The sequence below is a fragment of the Delphinus delphis genome, chromosome 16 (genome assembly GCF_949987515.2).
Source record: "Delphinus delphis chromosome 16, mDelDel1.2, whole genome shotgun sequence".
Classification (NCBI taxonomy): Eukaryota; Metazoa; Chordata; class Mammalia; order Artiodactyla; family Delphinidae; genus Delphinus; species Delphinus delphis.
The window spans coordinates 68,720,415-68,744,292 of NC_082698.1; the positions used below are offsets into that span (position 1 = coordinate 68,720,415).

The window sequence follows — 23,878 nt, forward strand, 5'->3', positions numbered from 1 at the left end:
TCGCATAGTGTCTGGCACATAGTAAGTGTTTCACAAATGGTGGCTAATATTATTACAAGATACAGATCTTCCTTGGCTTATGATGGGGTTACCTCTAGATAAACCCATCAGAAGTTGAAAATATCCTAAGTTGAAAATGCATTTAATACACCTAATCTTCAGAACATCATAGCTTAGCCTTGCCTACCTTCAGCATGCTTAATATACTTACATTAGCCTACAGTTGGGCAAAATCATGGAACACATAGCATATTTTATAATAAAGTGCTGCATATCTCATGTAATTGATTGAATCCTTTACTGAAGTGAAAAACAGAATGATTGTAAGTGTATATCAGCTGTTAACCATTGTGATTGCATGGCTTGACTAGGAGCTGCAGCTTGCTGCCATTGCCCCGCATCAAGAGGGAGTATGGTACTACCCTTACTAGCCTGGGAAAAGATTAAAATTCAGAATTCAAAGTAAGGTTTCTCCTGAATGCATATTGTTTTCACATTGTCCTAAAGTTGAAAAATTCTACGTTGATCCATCTTTAAGTTGGGGACTGTCTGTACATGCACTAAACCTTTTTACATATTTGTTTGTTTTTTTTTTTTTTTTTAACATCTTTATTGGGGTATAATTACTTTACAATGGTGTGTTAGTTTCTGCTTTATAACAAAGTGAATCAGTTATACATATACATATGTTCCCATATCTCTTCCCTCTTGCGTCTCCCTCCCTCCCACCCTCCCTATCCCACCCCTACATATTTGTTTTATCTGTGATGTTTAAAATATATACCTATAGTGATGCAGGATACTGGTATGTGTTAGAGCAGATAATTGGCCCTTTCTATAGTTAAACCAAGTGAAAAAGTAAAAAATAACTAGTTGGTTGTTTATGAAACTAAATTTGATGAACTACTCATTATTGATAATTAAGTGGGTAATGGTGGCACTTATCATTGTAATGAATACATTGTCTTCCTTTATAAGTCAGGTTTTTTAATAAATCAAGTAGATTTTATAAATAAATTTTTGTAGACTTTTAAAAAACAAAACGATCCCCCATTTTATCTTGTATATAGATTAAGATAATTGGATGTACGAAATTTGCCTGAATTGATGTGTATGTGTGTGTGTGGATATATTTAATGTACATATTTGGGTTTGGGGATGGAAAGAGTAGAAGATCTAGTCTATATATCTAAATTTTCAGCTTCTGTAAACTTAGTTATTTTAAGTACTTCTGTGTCACTGTCTTCATCTATATAGTGAAGTACTGTAACTTACAACTATAGTATTATAACTTCTTTTCTTTATAGTTACTAATCCTGGTATTTTCTGAGGATCTTTATGAAAGTAAAGGATGTAAGGGAATTAACTGAACAAACAAATATTTTAAGGTTTCAAGTCTGACTTTAAATTTATTTTTATTCCATGTTATTTACAGTTATGAGTTGCTGGCAAAAATAATGTAACTACAGTTGACTGTTGAACAACTCGGGGGTTAGGGGCGCTGATCCCCAGTGCAGTAGAAGATCTGAGTATGACTTTACAGTTGGCTCTCAGTGTGAGAGGTTCTGCATCTGTGGATTCAACCACCTGGATGGGGTAGTACTATAGTAGTACTTAAACGGAAAAAAACCTGCATGTAAGTGGACCCACGGTTCAATCCCATGTTGTTCAAGGGTCAACTGTACTCCCTGAAACAAAGCAAAAAAATGCCAGCAAACAAACAAAAATCCTTTAAGGCCGTTTTATTTTACATTTTAAAAAATGCACTTCAAGTTTCTCCAAAAGCAAAACATCCACACATTAGTGATTTGTTGTTGTTGTCATTGAACCCTAGGTACTGGTTGTAGTCAAGGGATTCCTAGACTGCTATCTGGAATATAGTTCTAAGAATATAAGATGTTTGAAGATATATGGCCTTCTGAAAAACTTTTTGTTTTTGCATTTGAAATGTTTTGATTGATTTGGTTGATTGACATGCTTTTCAGAGTACTTGAAAGGACAGCATTCTACATATAGAGAGGGTTCCTAGGGTCCATTTAGAGGAGCTTGCCTACAAAATTAAAATCAGCTGGCAGTTTTATTAAGGCAACAGGACAACCTATACTCTAAAAATATAATTTAGTGAATGGTATTTATGTGATAATATGTGCATATTATATGTGCATCTCTTTTCTCAAACGACTTTATATTTTCTCACTTGCTCCCAGACTATCACTGAGATTAGGAAGCAGGCAATTTCAGTTGTAGCAATTGTGTCATACCAGAGATCACAAAGCAAGTCATTGATAAATTGGTATCTGAATTTAGATCTTACTTTTTTTCTTTCCACGTGTTAGATTATTTTCACCAGGTTATTTTACTGGCTCCTTAATCCACGTTGAGACTTTAGAAATCTTATTAGTCTGTAGTTCTCAAGGTGATTTGCTAAGTATTATACAGTGTGTGCTAAAAGAGTGGACTTGGAAATAAGATGGCACAAGTAAAATTAAATTTTTCTCTCAACTTGCAAGTATGCATTTCTAGATATGGTTTTCCTTTGTTATCTATTACAGTTCTACATTTGGTCTTTAGAGTAGCAAAATTAGACAATGATGATTAAAATCTGTCTTGCAATTTTGGTTTTTAACCTGTTAGCTGCGGCCATGTATTTTCCATTTCAAACAGCTCAGCTTGGGTGTTGTAAGAAAGCAGATAAAAGCCTTATGTTTATTTTAAATATTCAAATTTCTAGTGTAAATTCCTTTTAAAAAGGTAACTTTTTTTTTGTGGAGGCTTAGAAAAATCTTTAAGAAACCGAAATTTAGAAAAAGTTTTTATTGGACTAGAAGAATTTTGGGAGTTTATGTAATCAGTAGTGGCCGTGAAAAAAACCCACAACTGGGATTTTGAAAACTACTTTTTAAAAAACACTGTAATGTATGCCTGAAATCGAACTTCTCACCGAGATCTATAGAGGTTTGATCTAGAAGAATTGAAGGGTTAGATCAAAGAAGCAGTAATTGTTCTAAGTTGGAGATCTGTACGTGTATGGGTTACAAAGTCCTGTTATGATTGGACGGGAAGAAAACATAATTTATTTTCCTGAACTATGATTGGCCAAAATCCTTTTCTTTCCACGGTATTTTCTAACAACTGAATCTGGAGCCTTTCCCTGTTTTTATTATCTGATCAGTGAGTTTGGCGTATGTACTAGTACTAGAAGTACTCAAATTGGTGCAGAGACTGTGAATTTTAAGAATGTTGACAAAAAGCCCTCAACCGGATGTTTGGCTTTCTTACAATAAAGCAGTATCGCGGTGTAAATTTATGAATAGCTCAAACCCAGAATGAGTATCTCCCCAAAACAGGAAGAATGAAAGGATGACAGTGTTATCTTCATTTTCATTTAAAGTCGTGGACTGTGTTTCTGTCGTGACCGAGTTCTGTGGGCTTAGTTTTCATTTGAAAGTGTTGCTCTGCTTTGCAGCCTGGACTACGGGACTGTTAATTCAGGCAAAATTGCGGCTAACTAAGACTGCAGGCGCCATGTGTTCTGAAAAACATCACTCTGGAGATGCGGCTTTTAACCTTGAGTTTGTTTTGTGACCCGGAGTGGAACCAGCACACTTCACTTTCACCTCACCCCCAACTCCCCCACTTCTCAGGGAGCGACGAGTAGAGAGGTGGACGTCAAACACTACGTTTCTGAAGGACTGCACTCCTTTCTCCCGCCCCACTCTGTTTTTTTATCCTGGCTGGTCCCGCAGACGCTGCTGCAGCGTCGGGCACTACTTTCCGTCTGCGGTGGTTCCTCCGACCCTCTCCCGCGGCTCCCTCCCCCAGCCCGCGCCGGCGGAAGGAGACGCGCGGCGCTCCTTCAATCACGCTAGTGGATGGGGAGGCGGAGTAGTACTGGCCGCGGCGCGGTGGCGGTAGCGGCCGGCGCTGCCTCGGGGCCTGAGACGGCCGTGTGGAAATTTCTGTCCGTTTCTTTCTTTTATTTGTGGAACTGCAGCCAGAGGCTGCAAGTCGGGAAGACCAGGGGAGCGCTGAGGACTGTGAGAGACCGAGGTCGCTGTGCCCTTCTGGGCAGAGCGTCCAGTGCGCCCCCGAGCCTGCGCTCGCTTGCGGGGCCGCCGCCTTCCCTAGGTCAGCTGTCCTCGGCATGGGCGGCCGGTAGGAGCGGGGTTTCGGTGATTTCCTGGCAGCTGAGGAGGCAGCGGCCACTTCGGCAGCGACGGCTATGGCGGTGGAGACGCGGCCGGAGCTGGTGGGGAAACGGTTCCTGTGCCTGGCGGTCGGCGAAGAGGCGCAGCCGGAGCGCGGGGAGAGCGGACGCTGCTGCCGGGGCTGGCGAGCGGGGGTTATCCGAGCGGTGTCACATAGGGACAGCCACAATCCCGACTTGGCGGTAAGAGAGCGAACTCCCCTCAGTCTCTCGCCCGCGGCCGCAGCCCCACCCCTGGTCTCGCAGCCGCACCTTGTGGGGTTACCTCTGGCACCTGGCTCAGCCAGGCCAACTGGCGGTCACGCCCCTCTCTTGCGCTCTGGGCCGGTTTGCCCACGTGCCCTGCCAGGATCGCCTCCTCCCCGCGAGGAACTTCCTCTGCGGGGGCGGTGACCCCCTCGGGACTCCCCGGCGCCCGCCCGGGCCCTTTGGCCGCTATCCGGGAGGGATGCGGCCGCGGAGACCTTACGGAAAGGCGGGGTTGCCAGCCGGGTGCTGCGTGGGCGGTTGGGGGTGGGGGCGGACCCCTCGCTCGTGGCGGTAGGGGCCCAGCCTCACCTGCCTCTCTGTGCGAAAGTCTTAACGGTGCAGGCGTTGGAGACTGAAAACTTATCCCGTAAGATTGCTGAAGGGGAGGGAGAAAAGGAAAGAGACAGAGCTTTGGTTTTCCAGTCTGTCCTGGGATTCTTGTGTGTTTTCGAGGCAAAGGCCCTGGCAGTGGCGGGGGCCCTGATTCAACCTTTTCCTACAGTAGATGCTTGGATTTCTAACAGAAAACGATGAAAATGAAAACTTTTGGTTTGGAGGGCCATGGAAATTATTATCTCCCTCCCTCTCTCCCTTCTTTTCTTCCGTTTGTTTTTTCCATAGTGTTGTGTTTTTTTGTTAGAAGGGAATAGTGCGTTAAAGTCATCCATTCCTGGATTTTATATGATTTTAAATGAAGCAAGAAATATTGTAAGTTAAAACGTTTAAGATTCTGCAGAACCCTAAAGTGTCTTTTTCTTTGCTTGCTTTTCCTTACTTGTGAGCACTGCCAGTGTTTTCTTTCACTAGTGTAGGAGTGTGCAAGATTCTGAGACAGGATATGCTGTTAGTGTTCCAATAACGTTTTCACTGGGGGACATGTTGGAGTTAAGGAGCCAAGGAGAGGCGAGACACTGACTAGGCTTTGAAAGGTTGATTTATGAATACATAATCCATGAAATTTATTGGTAATACTGTGGGGTATTTAATTTTTCAGTGGATATTTAAAATTTGGGAACTTTCTTTTTGTTTATATGCAGGTTTACAATTCCGAATTTACGTGTACATATGTATCTTAATACTTTTGTTGGAGTTTTTGCGTGTTTTTGTTAACTCCGGTTTCATGAACGTAGTCAGTGATATGGTTTCTTGCGGAGTGTGTTAATGTCAACTTGATACTGCAAAATATATTTGCAGAATAGAAGTAATTTTGGAGATTCTGGTTGGTTATTCTCGTTGAAAAGAAGAAAAAGAGAATCTTCCTTAAAAAAAAATCCAAACATTTCTTAATGGTTCTACAAATTGTGGCAATTCAGTGTTTGTGTAAAAAGCATGTGCTTATTTTATTTTTCCTCCTTTTTTTACTCTGATATGTAATTGTCTTGGCTTTATGTGGAAGATAGATTATGGGTCAGCTTTTTTTTTTTTTTTTTTTTTTTTTTTTCCGGTAAGTGGGCCTCTGACTGTTGTGGCCTCTCCCGTTGCGGAGCACAGGCTTCGGACGCGCAGGCTCAGCGGCTATGGCTCACGGGCGCAGCCGCTCCCCGGCATGTGGGATCTTCCCGGACCGGGGTACGAACCTGTGTCCCCTGCATCGGCAGGCGGACTCTCAACCACTGCGCCACCAGGGAAGCCCTTGGGTCAGCATTTTTTAATTGTTTCAAAACAAACATAGAATGATATTTTGTGTTTTCCTAAAAATTTTGTGTTTTGTTTTAGTAGATACGTGAAAATTGGGAAGTATAGTGTTAAATTATGAATGTCATTGGCGACGGTCAAGTTATCGAAGTTAAATATATTAAAAATTTTTTTGTATGGGAATTTAAATTATATGAGGAGGGGGGTTTACACATACCATGTTTGAAAAGGCAAGATGATAAATTGGGTATTTAAAAATGAAAAGTATACGTGGATGGAGGGAATCAACTGGAAAGAAGAGGAAGGAGTTTCCTCAGATGATGGAAACGTTTTGCATCTTGATTGTTGATTACACGGGTGCATACATATGTCAAAACTCATTGAATTGTGCACTTAATATCTGTGCATTTCCTATATGTAAATTTTACCTCAGAAATGTGTTTTGAACTATAACTATGTGAACCTTTGACAGTTTTCCTGTAACAGTCTTAATTTTAAAAATTTATGTTGTTACAGTGTAATCTGAGTTTTTTAGCCTGGAACCTACAGATTTAGCGTTACTTCCAAACTTTCTTATATTTCTTTTTTTGCATTCATATTTTCTAAGTTAAACTTGGGACAGTTTAGCATCACCAAAATGCAATTCGCGTTGTAGACTTTTGTTACTGCAGAATAAATCAAGCCCAAAGGAGCGCTTTTTAAAAAAAATTAATTAATTAATTAATTAATTAATTTTTGGCTGTGTTGGGTCTTTGTTGCTGCTCGTGGGCTTTCTGTAGTTGTGGTGAGCGGGGGCTACTCTTTGTTGCGGTGCGCGGGCTTCTCATTGTCTTGGCTTCTCTTGTTGTGGAGCATGGGTTCTAGGAGCACAGGCTTCAGTAGTTGTGGTTCGCAGGCTCTAGAGCTCAGGCTCACTAGTTGTGGCGCACGGGCTTAGTTGCTCCGCGGCATGTGGGATCTTCCCGGACCAGGACTTGAACCCGTGTCCCCTGCATTGGCAGGCAGATTCTTAACCACTGCACCACCAGGGAAGCCCCCCAAAGGAGCTTGATCAATTACTTTTGTGTATTTTTTTTGGTTACAAATATATGTAATTTAAAAACTGCAAGTTCATTAGGAATCTCAGATATGTATGTATGTATGGCACATGACTTGGAAGGATAATTATCAGAACTTGAAAGTAGTTTAGGGGATGCTTGGTGTCAAAAGTTAATCAGTTATTCTTATTTTTGGTCTTATGTATGAGGAATTTCCACATGCATTAATTTCCTATACTACTGTTAACTAATTATCACAACCTTGGTGGTTTAAACAATACGAATTGATTATTATAATGGTTCTGGAGATGATAAGTCTAACTTCTGGGTCTCCGTGGGCTAAAATCAAGGTGCGATTAGAATTGTGTTCTTTACTGGAGGCTCTAGGTCTCACTTTTAGAAGCAGCCCACATTCATTGGCTCGTGGTCCTCTTCCTCCTTAAAAACCAGCAGTTTGTCTCTGTTTTTCTCTAGTCACATCTCCCTCTTGACTCTCCTGCTTCCCCTTACACTTTTAAGTGCCCTTGTGATCATATTGGGCCCACACAGATAATCCAGGATAATCTCCCCATCTGCTAATTAACAACCTTAATATCATCTGAACCCTGATTCTCCTTTGGCATGGAATTTAACATAGTTACAGGTTTCATGTATTAGGACATGAGCATCTTTGAGGTGGCATTATTCTGCCCACCACACCATGGTAGCAAAAATATTCTTTTACAATATGACCATGATTTGATACAAATAAATTAAGGCTAAAATTATTGTACTTTTTCCTGCTGTGAGTTTTAGCGATATCACTATGTGATCTCTTAAGTAAATGAGCTTAATTTGTAGAAGCTGTACTCAGCTGTGCTTGTATAATTTCACCTATTTTGTTGGTGACTTTTAAAAAATGGCTTGAAAAATCTTCTGGGATATCTTGGAATTACATTAACCAACAAAAGACTTTATCTGAACCCTTTTAATTAAGGAGGACCAAGTTGTTGATTAAATTGAAATACATAAAATACATTGTGAGCCCTCAGCATGTTTTCTTTTTTGTAGCTCCATTGTTTAGAAAGGTTCTTGAGTTGTTATACATGTTGAATGTTTATTACTGCCCTACTTTTTCAGGAACTTTCTAGAAGATTGATAGTATTATGGAAGGAAAGCTGACAGTTGAGACAAGTATGGTTGCATAATATTCAACTTTGAATAATATTGTCATGCTAATTATAGAGCAAAAATTGATTTACTCTTTGCTCATTTTACTACCCTTGCACAACTTAACAGCCCTTTATTTATTTACTTATTTATTTATTCATCCATTCAGTCACTTACCCACCTACCTTCCCTTGGAGCTTAATGTGATTGCATCATTGTTTCACGCTAATCCTATCCAAAGTGTGAATATTTTTAAAAAATATATCAGGTTTTCATAAAACATTCCAGGTTACTGTGACATTTTGCAGTGTCATTGAAAATCATTTTTAATCTGGTTAGAGACCTCCCCACTGGGATTCCTCATTTTGGATGCAGTCATCTATTTTCCTTTCCCACAAAAGTTTCCACTTTTCCACACTCCTCTCTTTTTCTTTTATCTTGGACTTTAGTCTTCCAGATTAAAATCTAAGAGTGTGCTGTTTGTGTTTGAGTCTGCTTCTTGAGAATAAAATTCCCAGAATTTTGCACTCGACTTTGTGCTGTGTTGCATAAGAGGTTAGATATTTGCTGAGTGAATGAGAAGTTGAAGTACATTATACCCGATAGATCTTCATACCAAGGACCCAGTCCTGTTTCAAATGAAATAGAAACTGCTCTGGAGCTCCTGAGAATGGACACTTAACAGATTCACACTTGGGATGTCTGGATCTTGGGTCAGTTATTTTTTTCCTCTGTAGAATAATATTTCCATCATTTCTATTTTTACACAAGAATGCTTTTGAGTCAATCTCCTTTATATTAATATATTGCTTGAAACAAATACAGAGTCAGGGAAGAAGTAAAGTCATAATAAAGGAAGGAAAATATTAACTGAAGTATTCAAAAATTCAGGAAGGGATGCTAAGAACTGAATTACATCTTGATTGCAACATAAAAGAAGAACACAGATACAACAACAAAGGCAACACACACACAAATAAAAACTTCTGTTTCTTGGTGAAAGAAGCTAACTCTTTTTTAATGTCAGTAGAGAAATATGAAGATATTTTGTGTACATTGAAAAAAAGCGGTTTTACAATCATGGAACATTTTTCTATAGCGCTTATAAAACTTTACTCCTGGCTACCATTAATACTAAATTTGATAACATCTTGAGTTCTTTGGGGACTCATTATTGGATAGAAAGGAGCAAATGCACACAGTTTCTGAATGCTCATACCAAGTTGCTTTATGAGTGATATAATATAATTTTAAATCTCTTTCACAAGAACAGTGTTCTCAGCAAATGTTTTATTTGAAGTACAATGAATCAATGTGAAGTTACTTGAAAATAGTTGTTATCTAATAGTCCCTTGTCAAAAACTCAGATTGAAAGTTTCTTGTAGAGAAATGAAAAGTATGGCAATTATTGTTACCTATTTTTTAACTTGAAAATTACTCTCTGTCTAATAAAAAGCATTCTACAATTAAAAAAAAAAAAGTACCAGGTTTTAGGACTTCCCTGTTGGCCCAGTGGTTGGGACATGGCCTTCCAATGCAGGGGGTGCAGATTCAATCCCTGGTTGGGGAGCTGGGATCCCACATGCCTCATGGCCAAAGGACCAAGAACATGGAATGGAGTCAATGTTGTAACAGATTCAATAAAGACTTACAAATGGCCCACGTTGGGCTTCCCTGGTGGCGCAGTGGTTGAGAGTCCGATGCAGGGGACGCGGGTTCGTGCCCCGGTCTGGGAAGATCCCACATGCCGCGGAGCGGCTGGGCCCGTGAGCCATGGCTGCTGAGCCTGCGCGTCCGGAGCCTGTGCTCCGCAACGGGAGAGGCCACAACAATGATAGGCCCACATACCGCAAAAAAAAAAAAAAAAAGGCCCACATCAAAAAAAAAAAACAACAACCTTAAAAGAAATGTTATCAGGTTTTTTCAGTACCCAAAAGGAACAAAAAATCATAGTATTGTGTTTTATAGACCAAACATGTAAATTTGTTTGTATTTGGGGGAATTTTCTAAAGCTCACTTAGTGAGGAGTAGCTAACTTTGTAATATAGATTTTAAGCTGTTCTAAACTGTGTACTACCTGTAGATTAAAGTTACTTTGCAAATCTTAAATATGAAAACTGTGTTTTTCTGCTTAGCTGTCTCTTCATTTAAGTTTCATATTGAATTGGTGGTATTTGATTCTTTAAGTTTTGTTAGGATAATTCTTTAGGTAAGTCTAAAATGTATATCATGGTGTTGTAATATTGCTAATACTAATTTCTGGTCTAGGCGCACAGTGTTGAATGAGTTAATGAATGTATTTTATTTCATTGCTCAGTATGACCTGGATAAGTTAACCATAGGGAAAATTGGTTTAGCTGGTAGGTAGAAAAACTTTTATGTCTGATTTGAGTACATACAGGTTCCGCTGCCACCCCCCCGCCCCGCCCTTGAATTTATATTGTGATTGGTCCTAAAGACTTACGTACAGGAAAATAAGTATGTAAACTGTAGCTGTAGTGGCACGTAACTTGTGCAGTTGTAACCACTAGCTGGTTTTAAAAGTAGACAGCCAACCAGTAAATGGTGTGAAGTGTATGTTTCTGTGTAAAACTAAATAAAGGATCTTTTGTTTTTTCCCTTTTGAACAGTCATAGATATATCCTGGCACGTATTGTGATGCCATTAATTTAAAATAGAGAATGTGGGCTTCCCTGGTGGCGCAGTGGTTGAGAGTCCGCCTGCTGATGCAGGGGACACGGGTTCGTGCCCTGGTCCGGGAGGATCCCACATGCCGTGGAGCGGCTGGGCCCATGAGCCATGGCCGCTGAGCCTGCACGTCTGGAGCCTGTGCTCCACAACGGGAGAGGCCACAACAGTGCGAGGCCTGCGTACCGCAAAAAAAAAAAAAAAAGATAGGAGCAAGTGTACATGGTTTCATTCCTCCCACTCATATGTGATCAACCTGAGCATCACTGAAAGAAAACCACACATTATGAATCTACTGGCAATATATGGTAGGAAGTACACCAATGAAATATTTGTACTAAAAATGAAACCAATGAAGTATTTGTACTAAAAATTGTTGAACTTGAGTATAATCAAGCTTCTACATTCAACCACTAATTTGTAGGACATATGAGGGTAGAGGAGCATGTTAAACACCACCATGAGGATACAGTCAACTAGATCCAGGATGTGGGAAATTCTAGAACTAGAGCTGTGCTGTTGAATATTGTGGCAAGTTAAATTGATTAAAATTGAATATCAGTTCCTCATTCACTGTAGCCAATTTCAGGTTCTCAGTTGCTACATCTAGCTAGTGACTATGGTTTTAGACAGCACAAATAAGAAAATTTCCATCATTGCAGAAAGATCTATTGGATGCCACTATTCTAGAGTAAGCTTTAAAAGAACAGGCAACTTACCATACAGACTAGTAGAAGGGGAAAAAAATGGAGTGATAAAAATAAAAGAAGGCAGGAAGAGAGACAAACATAACAAAGGTGAGACAAACAGAAATCACAAAATAAGAGATTTAATTTAAACCCAGATATATCAGTAATTACATTAAATGTAATTGACTAAACATTTCTATTAAAAGGAAGGTTATAAAACTGGGAGGAGAGAACCCACAAAACACACTTACTGGGACTTCCCTGGTAGCACAGTGGATAGGAATCTGCCTGCCAATGCAGAGGACACGGGTTCGATCCCTGGTCTGGGAGGATCCCACATGCTGCGGAGCAACTGAGCCCATGCACCACAACTACTGAGCCTGCATTCTAGAGCCCGTGAGCCACAACTACTGAGCCCACGTGCCGCAACTCCTGAAGCCTGTGTGCGTATGGCCCGTGCTCCTCAACAAGAGAAGCCACCGCAGTGAGAAGCCTGCACACCACAACGAAGAGTAGTCCCTGTTTGCTGCAACTAGAGAAAGCCCACGCGCAGCAATGAAGATCCAACGCAGCGAAAAAAAAAAACAACCCACGCTTATTTGCTGTTTATAACAAATCTATCTAAAACATAAGAATACCTACAGGTGGTTGTAAAAAGATGGGGAAAAAACTTCCATGCAAATACTAATTAAAGATAGTTGACATGGCTATGCTAAAGACAGTGTTTCAGAAAAGAAGCGTTATTTGGGATAAAGAGGCTTTGTTTACCATGGTAAGAGTTTATTCAGCAAGAAGATATAATTTCAGTTTTCTAAGTATCTGTGACATGACTTAAAATACATAAAGCTGGAATTGATAGAACTATTAGAGAAAATAGACAGATGTATAACCATAGTGCGAAGTTAAATAGCTGATAGAACTGGCAGTAAAATAACAGTAATAGAACATTTAGAATAATAAGTACTTGGCTTTGGCCATCTCACAAGGCAGTTGTGTGAATGAGGTAGTATATTTAATAAATATACCGTCATTCAATATGAGTAGGTATTTAACATGAATAAATACTGAAATACTTTTATTCAAAAAATATTTGAGCATCTTCTAATGACTGGTACTGTTTAAGACATGTGTTTTGTAAGGTGTGCAGCCTTAATCAAATGTAAGATGTTGTCAGGTACAGTTACCAATTTTAAGTGCTTAATGAATGATAAGCAGTAATATCTGTATGGATTCATAGAAGTGAGTGATACAGATTTGAAGGATGCATTCGTTGAGGAAACAGGATATTTTGGGCCCTGAAGAGTGCTTGGCATAATATATTGGGTTGGCCAGAAAGTTCCTTTGGTTTTAAAGTAAAAATAGAAGACACATTTTTCATTTTCAGCAAGAAATTTATTGAACAACGTATTCACCATTTTGTTCCACTACCTTCTGCCATTTTTCAGACAACTTCATAATTTTCATCTTACCAAAACTTTTTAATCTTTTTGAGCAAAGAACTGGTCCAGGTGCCTTTTCCAGTCTTCCAGGGAATTGAAATTTTTTCCATTAAGAGAATTTTGTGAAGACGGAAATAAATGGAAATCCGAAGGTACAATGTCCGGTGAATACGGCGGATGACTCAGAACTTCCCAGCCAAGCTGTAAACAGTTTTTGCCTGGTCATCAGAGAAACATATGGTCTTGTATTACCCTGATGAAAGATTATGTGTTTTCTGTTGACTAATTCTGTAAGCTTTTCGTTGAGTGCTGCTTTCAGTTGGTCTAATTGGGAGCAGTACTTGCTGGAAATAATCGTTTGGTTTTCCGAAAGGAGCTCATAATAGAGAACTCCCTTCCAATCCCACCATATACGTAACATCACCTTCTTTGGATGAAGACTGGCCTTTGGTTTGGTTGCTGGTGGTTCATTTTGCTTGCCCCACAGTCTCTTCCATTCCGCATTATTGTACAGTTATCCACTTTTCATCGCTGGTCACAATTTGTTTTAAAAACAGTACATTTTTGTTGTGTTTCAGTAGAGAATTGCATGCAGATATACGGTCAAGAAGGTTTTTTTTCGCTTAACTTACGTGGAACCCAAACATCAAAGCAATTAACATAGTCATGCTGGTGCAAATGATTTTCAGTGCTTGATTGGGATATTTTGAGTATGTTGGCTGTCTCCCACATGGTATAACGTTGATTGTTCTCGTTGATTGTTCTCAGTTAATGTCTCGATTTGATCGCTATCAACTTCAACTGGTCTACCCGCCCGTGGAGCATTGTCCAGCGAGAAATCTCCAGCACGAAACTTCGCAAACTGCTTTTGACACGTTCGATCAGTCACAGCACCTTCTCCATACACTGCACAAATCTTTTTTTGCGTTTCAGTTGCGTTTTTACCTTTCTTGAAATAATAAAGCATAATGCCAAAAATGCTGCTGTTTTCTTCCATCTTCAGTATTAAAATGGCTATACAAAAATTCACCAATTTACAAAGTGAGAGAGTGGCATGGACATATATACACTACCAAATGTAAAATAGGTAGCTAGTGGGAAGCAGCCGCATAGCACAGGGAGATCAGCTCAGTGCTTTGTGACCACCTAGAGGGGTGGGATAGGGAGGGTGGGAGGGAGGGAGATGTAAGAGGGAAGAGATATGGGGGTATATGTATATGTATAGCTGATTCACTTTGTTATAAAGCAGAAACTAACACACCGTTGTAAAGCAATTATACTCCAAGAAAGATGTTAAAAAAAAAATTCACCAATTGTGATTTTTTTAAATTCACGCTGATATGACAGCTGTCATGGTACATTCTACAAAATTGTTTTGAATGAAATTAAAGACACCTAAGCGCTACTAGAGCCATCTTAACGAGGAAACTGAAAAACATTATGGCCAACCCAATAATAATATTAGAAGAGGTATAAAATGGTTTTGGTAGAAAGAATGGCATGAGGAAAAGCAAACCACTTGGCTTCAGAGAGGGTTCATATTGGAATAACAATAAGAAAAATAATGTGAAAATTAGGGCCAAATTGTAATATCAGATTGAGAAATTTATGCTATGTCTAGAGTGGTTGGCTGAAATGAATATCCTAGTACTTGTGTCATTTCCCAATTTTATGAATACAGTTGTCCCTAGGTATCCATGGGGGCTTGGTTTCAGGGCCCCCTCAGATACCAAAATCCAAGGGTGCTCAAGTCCCTTTCTTAAAATGGGATAGTACAGTTGGCCCTTCGAATCTGAATATGTAGAGCCATAACTGTATTTTTGAAGGTAGAATGAAGGGCCTTTAATTTTGGTCGCTGAAACAGCAGACTAATTTCCATACAGATTGTACCTGTTTACAGCTGCAGTTTATGGAAGCACCAGTTTTCCCACACAAGTCTCAACACTATTGGATATTGTCAGTCATAATTTTTGCCTAATTCGCTCCCCAAAAAAGGTACCTTGCTTTAATTCCTGTTTATGTGTTTTTGAGTCTCATGTATTTATTGGCCTTATTATAAAAATATATAAATAGCTTGCTCGTAGTTTGGCCTTTTTCTTTTTTTAATTATTTATGTATTTTATTTTTGGCTGCGTTGGGTTTTCGTTGCTGCATGCGGGCTTTCTCTAGTTGCAGCGAGTGGCGGGCTACTCTTCATTGCTGTGCGCAGGCTTCTCATTGAGGTGGCTTCTCATTGCGGAGCACAGGCTCTAGGTGCAGGGCCTTCAGTAGCTGTGGCTCAAAGGCTCTAGAGCACAGGCTCAGTAGTTGTGGCTCATGGGCTTAGTTGCTTCGCGGCATGTGAGATCTTCCCGGACCAGAGCTCGAACCCGTGTCTCCTGCATTGGCAGGCGGATTCTTAACCACTGTGCCACCAGGGAAGCCCTGGCATTGGGATTTTGATAGAGGTTATATTGAATCTGTAGCTCTCTTTGAGTAGAATTAATATTATTAACAATATTAAGTTTTCTAATCTATGAATACAATATTTCTTTCCATTTATTTGTGTTTTTAATTTTTTTCAGCAACATTTTGTTGTTTTCAGTGTAGAAGTATTTTGCCTCCCTGGTTATGTTAATTCCTAAGTATTAAATATTTTTAATGCTATTGTAAATGGAATTTTCTTAATTTCCTTTTAGGTTGCTTATTGTTAGTGTATAGAAATGCAACGGATTTTCATGTGTTGATTTTGTATACTGCAACTGCTGAATTTTTTTCTAACAGTTATTTTCCCCTGTGTTTGTGAAATGTTTAGAATTTTCTGCATATAAGATCATATCTGCAAGTAGATATTCTTTCCCATGTGGATGTCTTTTTAGTTTCCTGTCTAATTTTCTATTTAGAACTTCCAACACCATATTAAATAGGCATTGCAAGAGCAAGCATCTTTGTCTTGTTAATCTTAAAATGTTTGTAGTTTTTTACTGTTGAATATGATGTTAACTGTGGAATTTTCATATATGGCCTTTATTATGTTGAGGTAGTTCTTTCTATTCCTAGTTTGTCGTGCACTTTGTATCATGAAATGGTGTAGAATTTTGTCAAATTCTTTTTCTGCATCAATTGAGATGATCATTTTTTCCTCCCTTTCATTCTTTTTTTTTTCTCCCTTTCATTTTTTAATATGGTATATTACATTGATTTTTGTATGTTGAACCATCTTTGCATTCCAGGAGTAAATCCTGCTTGGTTATGTATATTACTATTTTTAGTGTATTTAATTAAAAAAAATTTTGTAACTCCTTTCATTTTCTCCCCTTCTCACACATATATTCTAGTATAATTTTGCTTGGAATTGTGTACGTCTTTATAGACAAATTCAGGAAGAAAGAACACCTTTCCACTGAGTCTGAATTGCAAATAGCATGGAATATCCCTCCAGCTATTAAAGTTTTTTTTTTAAGTTCTACAGTTATTTTCCTCATTTAGGTCATGTGCTTTTTTTAGGTTTATTCTTAGACACTTTATATTTTGATTTTTTTTTTTGCGGTACGCTGGCCTCTCACTGTTGTGGCCTCTCCCGTTGCGGAACACAGGCTCCGGACGCGCAGGCTCAGCGGCCATGGCTCACGGGCCCAGCCGCTCCGCGGCATGTGGGATCTTCCCGGACCGGGGCACGAACCCGTGTCCCCTGCATCGGCAGGCGGACTCTCAACCACTGCGCCACCAGGGAAGCCCTATATTTTGATTTTTAAATGCGTGTGGACATACCCTGAATCATTAATACAGACCTTTATAAGTCACTGATTTCTTTCCCCAAACATGATTTTTGGACTAAAAGTAATGTTCCTATTCTTTTCCCTGTGTATATTTTTAGCTCATGTAATTGTTTTCTAGTTTTTTCACTAATGGGCTTAACAAAGTTACAGTAAAGGTTAGTGTCATAAAGAAAAAGTGAAATGATAATGTTACTAGTGTCTTAAATCTTTTGCTTAAATTCTCAGGAGGCTGTTGAAGATGTTATTTCTTTAACCTGTCTTTCATTTTATAATTGTAATCAGTGGAAATATAAAGTTTATTTTATAGAGCTTTACTTTTAGGTTAAGTATGTAGCAGTTTATCTTCAGATAAAATTATAACAAATTACCATATTCACAAATACAGATAAAAATATTTTGGTGGCAGTTACTATACAAAAAAGTACATATCAGAATTCTTAATTTTAAAGTGTATTTAAATTACTTCCCTAAGGTATCAATTCTTTTAAAACACTACTGTTTCAAAATGCTATATTTATGACATAAAATTATAATCCACTAAAAACGGTGTGTGTGTATATATATATATATATATATACACACACACCCCGTCTAAAGTGTTCTTTTTTTTTTTTTTTTGGCGGTACGCGGGCCTCTCACTGCTGTGGCCTCTCCTGCTGCGGAGCACAGTCTCCGGACGCGCAGGCCCAGCAGCAACGGCCCACGGGCCCAGCCGGTCCGCGGCACGCGGGATCCTCCCTGACCAGGGCACGAACCCGCGTCCCCTGCATCGGCAGGCGGACTCTCAACCACTGCGCCACCAAGGAAGCCCCTAAAGTGTTCTTTTTTATCTCTTCTGCAATAGACTCCACTCTCAATTGATTTCTCACCTGTGTTAACCTTTTAGAGACCTGTTCTATTTTTACTTCTCAAGAACGGTACTGTAGTGAAGGTTAAAATTTGGAGAATAGGAAACTGACCTTATGTGCACTGTCATTTTTTTAATGTGCTTTCTTCAGCTTTTGATATTTTGAACCTTGTTATAGCTCAGGAAATAGTAGATCAAAATTATCTATTTTAAACAACAAATGGCTGTACTTTCTGGATTCTTGACTGAGTCACTTACCTGTGAAATTTTAAAACGTGTGAGGAAAGTGTTCAGTTTTACTAAATTCCAAAAATGCAAAAAGGGTTGAAGGGATAACAGGTGCATTTGGTACTAATTTTTTGTCTAGTCTTTCTTTTTTATTATTTTTTACATAGAGAAAAAATAATCCAGGTTTTGGCAAAACTTTTACTTAAACTTTGTTCTGAGGAAGTTTTTTTTTTTTTAATTAATTAATTAATTATTGTCCACATTGGTTCTTTGTTGCTGCGCATGGACTTTCTCTGGTTGTGGCGAGCGGGGGCTACTCTTTTTTGTAGTACATGGGCTTATTGCGGTGGCTTCTCTTATTGCGGAGCACAGGCTCTAGGCATGCGGGCTTCAGTAGTTGTGGTATGTGGGCTCAGTAGTTGTGGCTTGTGGGCTCTAGAGTGCAGGCTCAGTAGTTGTGGTGCACGGTCTTAGTTGCTCCGTGGCATTGTGGGATTTTCCCGGACTAGGGATGGAACCCGTGTCCCCTGCATTGGCAGGCCGATTCTTAACCACTGCGCCACCAGGGAAGCCCTGTTTTGTTTTTTAAAGCAGTTGTGACTCTGGCAAAATTAACAATCAATGGACATATTTAAAAATCTTGAACTCTTTGATCTTAGTATCTCATCTTCTAAATGAAAATGATCTTTTTTCTATTGTAATAAAACAGTAAGTTTTTTTTAGATTAGTTTTTTTTCCCTTCCACCTTCTCCCATACTTCAGAGTTATGGATAGTGTACTTATACTGCTGATTCTTTTTAGTTATAATATTAATGGCACAGAGCCATAGAAAGTAAGATTTAATCTCTTCAGAGCATAAGCTATTACCTTTATTATTTCTGTCCTTTTAAGTAATGTGGAATATTATGATTAATGTTAGAGTTAGAAGGAAAATGTACAGGCTCAATGAAATTCGACTGCTCACCTAGGAGTACAAAGGAAATGAAAGAGGTCGGAAATACGTTGATTTTGATTACAGGAAAAAAAGGGGGGGTGTAATCTAAATCCAGTACTATTTTGTACCCTTTAAAATTATATTTATTTTTTCTTCCTCTGTTCTACAGTCTTCTAGATACTATAGGCTGTTTTCTGGTGAAAAAGAGGAGGTTTCTAAGAAGCTTTTTTTTTTTTTTGAGAAGCTTTTTAGAAGTAATGTGGGAACATGAGGAAGAACTGAGTTGAGGTCAGGGAAGCTATAAACCTTTGAGCGTTTTTGTGATGTGCTGTGCTCTGTGGGAGGCACTCAAAACGGTCAAGCTTGAGAAACTTGCTTCTTAACAATGTGACTATTAACACTTAGCGTACCCTATTTTTGTTGAGTCTATTGGGAAGATTTTTATTTAAAAGTTGATTGTATCAAAAAAAAAGTTGACTGTATCTTGTGTTTATTTATAAAATGCTTATATTTTGTTCCTAGAGTTATACCAATTCCTTACAAATAACCAAAACACAAATATAGCAATAACAGAAAAACTTTGTTGCAAATGAAGAAATTTCACGTTAATTAGAAGGAAATTGGAATCTCTCCTTTGTAAAGAAAGTAGTCTTTGTTGTATCTTTGACATATAAGTTGTTTGGTATTATTCTGAGTTTCTTGACTTCTGTTACCTCTTGAATCCACTCTACCAGCCTTTTGCCCTGTTATTCTAGGGAAACTGCTGTGATCAAAGTCACAAATGACCTGCTCCTTTCTAAATCAAATGTCATTTCTCACTTCTCACTCCTCATCTTACTTTGACCTATCGGCAGTATTTAATATGGCTAATCACCCTCTCTTCCATTAAATATTTTGTTCACTTTGCTTCTAGGATATTATGCTCACCTGATTTTTCTCCTACCTCTCTTGCCTCTCCTTTGAAGTTTCCTGTCCTAATTTTCCTTGTTTCTACTGCCTGTTAAGTGGTCAGTTCTTGGACCTCTTTTCTATCTAAACTTTTGTCCTTGGAAGATATACCATCTATATGCTGATGATTCCCACATTTATATCCTTAGTTTGGACCTTTCCCCCAAACCCCACACTCATAGACTCATACTGAAGCACTCCCTTCATGTCTCCATTTGGGTGCCTAATGGGCATCTCAAATGTAACATGTCCACAACTGAGCTCCTATTACTATCCCCCTAAGCCTGCATTGCTCTGTGTTTTCACCATCCAGTGAATGGCAGCTCCATCTTTCCAGTTCAGTTCCTTTGAAGTCATCCTTGACAACTTACTCTCGCATCCCATATCCAAAGTATCTGCAGAATATTTTTGGTGCTGCCTTCAGAATACAACCGGAATTCCAGTACGTCTCACCTCTTCCATTATCATCAATCTAGTACAGGCCATCATGATCTTTTGCCTAGATTTTCCAGCAGTTTCTAACTAGTTATGAGTAATAAATAGGTGCCTAACTTGCTTTCTATTTCTTCTTACCCATAAAAGTACCTACAGCAGGTAGTCAGATTATGTCACTCCCATAATCGAATGCTTCCAAAGTCAACCACACTGATTTAGAGTTAAGAACCGAAGGCCTTAAGTGGCCCGAGAGGCTATACATTATGTTGTTCCTCATCAGGCCACTTTGACCTCATCATCTATTACTCTCTGATTTATGTATTCTTTTCCAGCCACATTATTGGCCTCTTTGCTGTTCCTTGAATATTCCAGGTGTTATCCTCGCTTGTGGCCTTTGCACTTGTTTCTCTGCCCAGAATGCTCTTCCCCAGGATATCCACATGACTCGCTCCCCCAGGTAGGTCTCTTCCAGTGTCAGTATGCTTGCTCATTGTGGTCTTCTCTGGCCACCTTATCTAAAATTGACTCCCTCCCTCCCTTCCTTCTTCCTTTAACATTTTCTGTTTGCTACCCTACTCTACTTGACTTGTCTGTAATTTCATTTGACTAAACATTTTATTTATTTTTCTGCATTAGAATTAAGCTTCATGAAATGGGTTTTTGCCTACTTCGGTAACTGCTATTTTCCCATCACCTAGAACATTGCTTAGCAGCTAATGGGGATTTAAAAAATATTTGTTTAGCTAAAATACAATGAAATGTCCTAGAATTTTCTGAAATTTAGCTCTTATTCCTGGAGTTATATTACTTTATAATGAAAAACCTAATAAAGTCAGTAAAAGAGAACTTTCTAATATGCAAATATGAAATCAGAACACTCTCTGTGTCATTTTTTGTTAGGTGTTGCCTCTCAGTAAATTTATTGAATGAATACACACCAAGTATCTATTATGTGGTTAGCGTTGTAGGCTAATTGAAAATTTAAGAAATAAACTCACTCTCAAGGAATTTATATTTCTAGTGGAGGGGGATGACTAACATTCAACTGTTGATTTATACTGTAGTATACAGTTGTGGTATAATAAGAAATATATATGTGATTTATGTCACTGGTTCCTGGCACTGAGCTTCTAAAATCCTTGGAATTTCCTGAGTGATAAAGGTGATGGGAGCATCTTTTGTTCTAATGAGGTGACTCCTCATAAGTCCCTAGATAGCTTTAGGTTGGAAGCTGGTCACTGAAAAGACTAAGCTTTGATTAGAAGCTTGGAACTTTCAGCCCCAACCCCGAGCTTTTGGGGAGGTGAGAGGGGTTGAAGTTTGAGGTAATCACCAATGGCCACAATCATGCTTTTATAATGAAACCTCCATTAAAAACTCCTAAGCTGGAATTTGGAGATCTTCTGGGTTGGCCAATACATCAAGGTGCTGGGAAGGTGATACACCCAGGGAAAGTATGAAAAACTCCGTCTCGGGCTTCCCTCGTGGCGCAGTGGTTGGGGGTCTGCCTGCTGGTGCAGGGGACACGGGTTCGTGCCCCGGTCTGGGAGGATCCCACGTGCCGCGGAGCGGCTGGGCCCGTGGGCTGTGGCCGCTGGGCCTGTGCGTCCGGAGCCTGTGCTCCGCAACGGGAGAGGCCACGGCGGTGAGAGGCCTGCGTATAGCAGAAAAAAAAACAAAAACAAACTCCATCTCCCGCTCACCTTGCCCTATTAATGTCTTTCATCTGGCTGTTCATCAGCTGTATCCATAAACCAGTTGTAAGTAGGCTTTCCAGAGTTCTGTGAGTAGTTCTAGGAAATTAGTGAACCGGATAAAGGGGGTCATGGGAACCCTGATTTACAGTTGGTCAGTCAGAAGTACTGGTAACTCATACATTTGACTGGTGACTGAAGTGATGGCAGTCTTGTGTGACGGAAACCTTCAACCTGTGGAGTTTGATGCTAACTCCCTATAGTTAGTGTCAGAATCTAATTGAATTGTAGGATACCCACTTAGTATTGGATTGTTGGAGAAGTCATTTTGGAAAATATACCACCTAATTGATGTCAGGAGGGAAAAAGCCAGCCAACAATTAAGGATTAATTATGTGGTGATGTTAAGTGCTATAGAAATTAAGAGATGGGGCATTATGAGAGTGTGCTACTATTATACTTTTTATGATAGAAAGGCTTCATGGAGGAGCTGGATTATAAAAAGGGTAGTCATTGGATGAAGAGACTACATTCCAGAGAAGGGAATAGTATGAATATTGCCTTGGGGACAAGAAAAACTTTGGCATGGAAATAGAAATACTTAACAAATTTTTATGCCATCTTTTTCTTTAAAGCCTTCGTTCATTTTCTAGTTGGTTATATTTTACACTACAGAGCATCTAATATTGCATGCACACTAACATATGCCTAACATTCTAATGAGTCGCTAGAAGTTACAGGGAATATAATGAACCAAGTCTTTTTTCTTTTTTAAGAAATTTTAAATTGAATGGCCCTTTGGAGTCAAGTAAAAATCCAAAAGAACAAATATGTATGGAGAATACACACACACATACACACATACCCAAAACTGTCTGTATTTTGCATGTGCATATAATGTAATTAACTGTGTTGTAAGTTAATTGGTATCCTAGTTTTATTAAGAATCGCGTATCCAATTGTTATATGCCCAATTTGAGGATTGAATTAGGAGGAACTTTTATGGCCGGTCCAAACATTATTTACTTTTTTCTCCCTGGCAATCTAGGACTCTTATTTCTGAACTCGTTGATTCAGATTTTTAACCGATAATGGGAAAACCTAGCTTTGTACTAGATCAGCCTCCGTGAATCTTTGGGCAGTAGTTTTGGTTGCTTGTCCGCATCATTTTACCAAGTATGACTGTTTCTTCTTGATCTCACCAGTTATCATTGTGTATGAGTATCATCTTAGTTATATATATATATAGCCCCAGAATAGTGTTTAGCAAATAATAGCTGCTGCATATATATTCTTAAATGTATAAAATATTGGGTAAAATTTATTTGCTCACCTCTCCCATGATTCAAGAACACCAACAGTGTAACAGTGAGAAGAGGAATGAGAGAAACAGAACAACAGAGATTTATCGAAGGTGACTAAATCCATAAAATAACTGAGGCCAAAGAACTGGAAGAGATTCAGTAATGAGAATAAAGTTGAGTGTAGTAATTCAAAAGGGGCAAAAGTCAGATTTTTCTCCACTATCACCGTATATTGGAGTTAACTTTTTGAGTCACCAGCTGGCTGCTATGTGATTTTATTGAAAATAGGGTGATGCTTGAAACAGGAAAACTGAAAAGAGAGCTTTTAAGTGAAACTTAAGAATAGAGATAGGAGAGAATGCAAAATGAGAAGATTGAGGGAAGGACTTAAAATTAGGCCAATAGGAAGGGAAGAATGATTGGTTCATAGTGGTAATATTTCTACTTACATAGCCCTTGCCCTGTACCAGCCATTATCTTAATGTTAAACAGTTTACATGTATTGACATTTTATCCTCATAGAAACTTTTTGAGTTAATCGCTGCTGTTAGTACCATTTTACAAATGTGGCAGCTGGGGAGTATATAGGCTTAGGAAATTGCACATAGATATTGTAAGTGATGACTAGGTCACCCAG

The 23,878-nt window shown here is 39.0% G+C and overlaps 1 protein-coding gene across 3 annotated transcripts in view; it reads left to right on the forward strand.

The window, feature by feature from the left end:
- JMJD1C (jumonji domain containing 1C) overlaps positions 1–23,878 on the forward strand; it is a 308,870-nt gene that overhangs the window by 58,026 nt on the left and 226,966 nt on the right. For 2 of the 3 annotated variants that reach the window (XM_060034930.2, XM_060034931.2), the window contains exon 1: positions 3,576–4,390. The exons of the other annotated variant lie outside the window; for it this stretch is intronic. In XM_060034930.2, coding sequence (XP_059890913.1) covers positions 4,223–4,390 — 168 coding nt within the window. In that variant the 5' untranslated portion in view covers positions 3,576–4,222. Of the gene's footprint in view, positions 1–3,575; positions 4,391–23,878 lie in introns of those variants that run through there. 3 annotated transcript variants of the gene reach the window in all.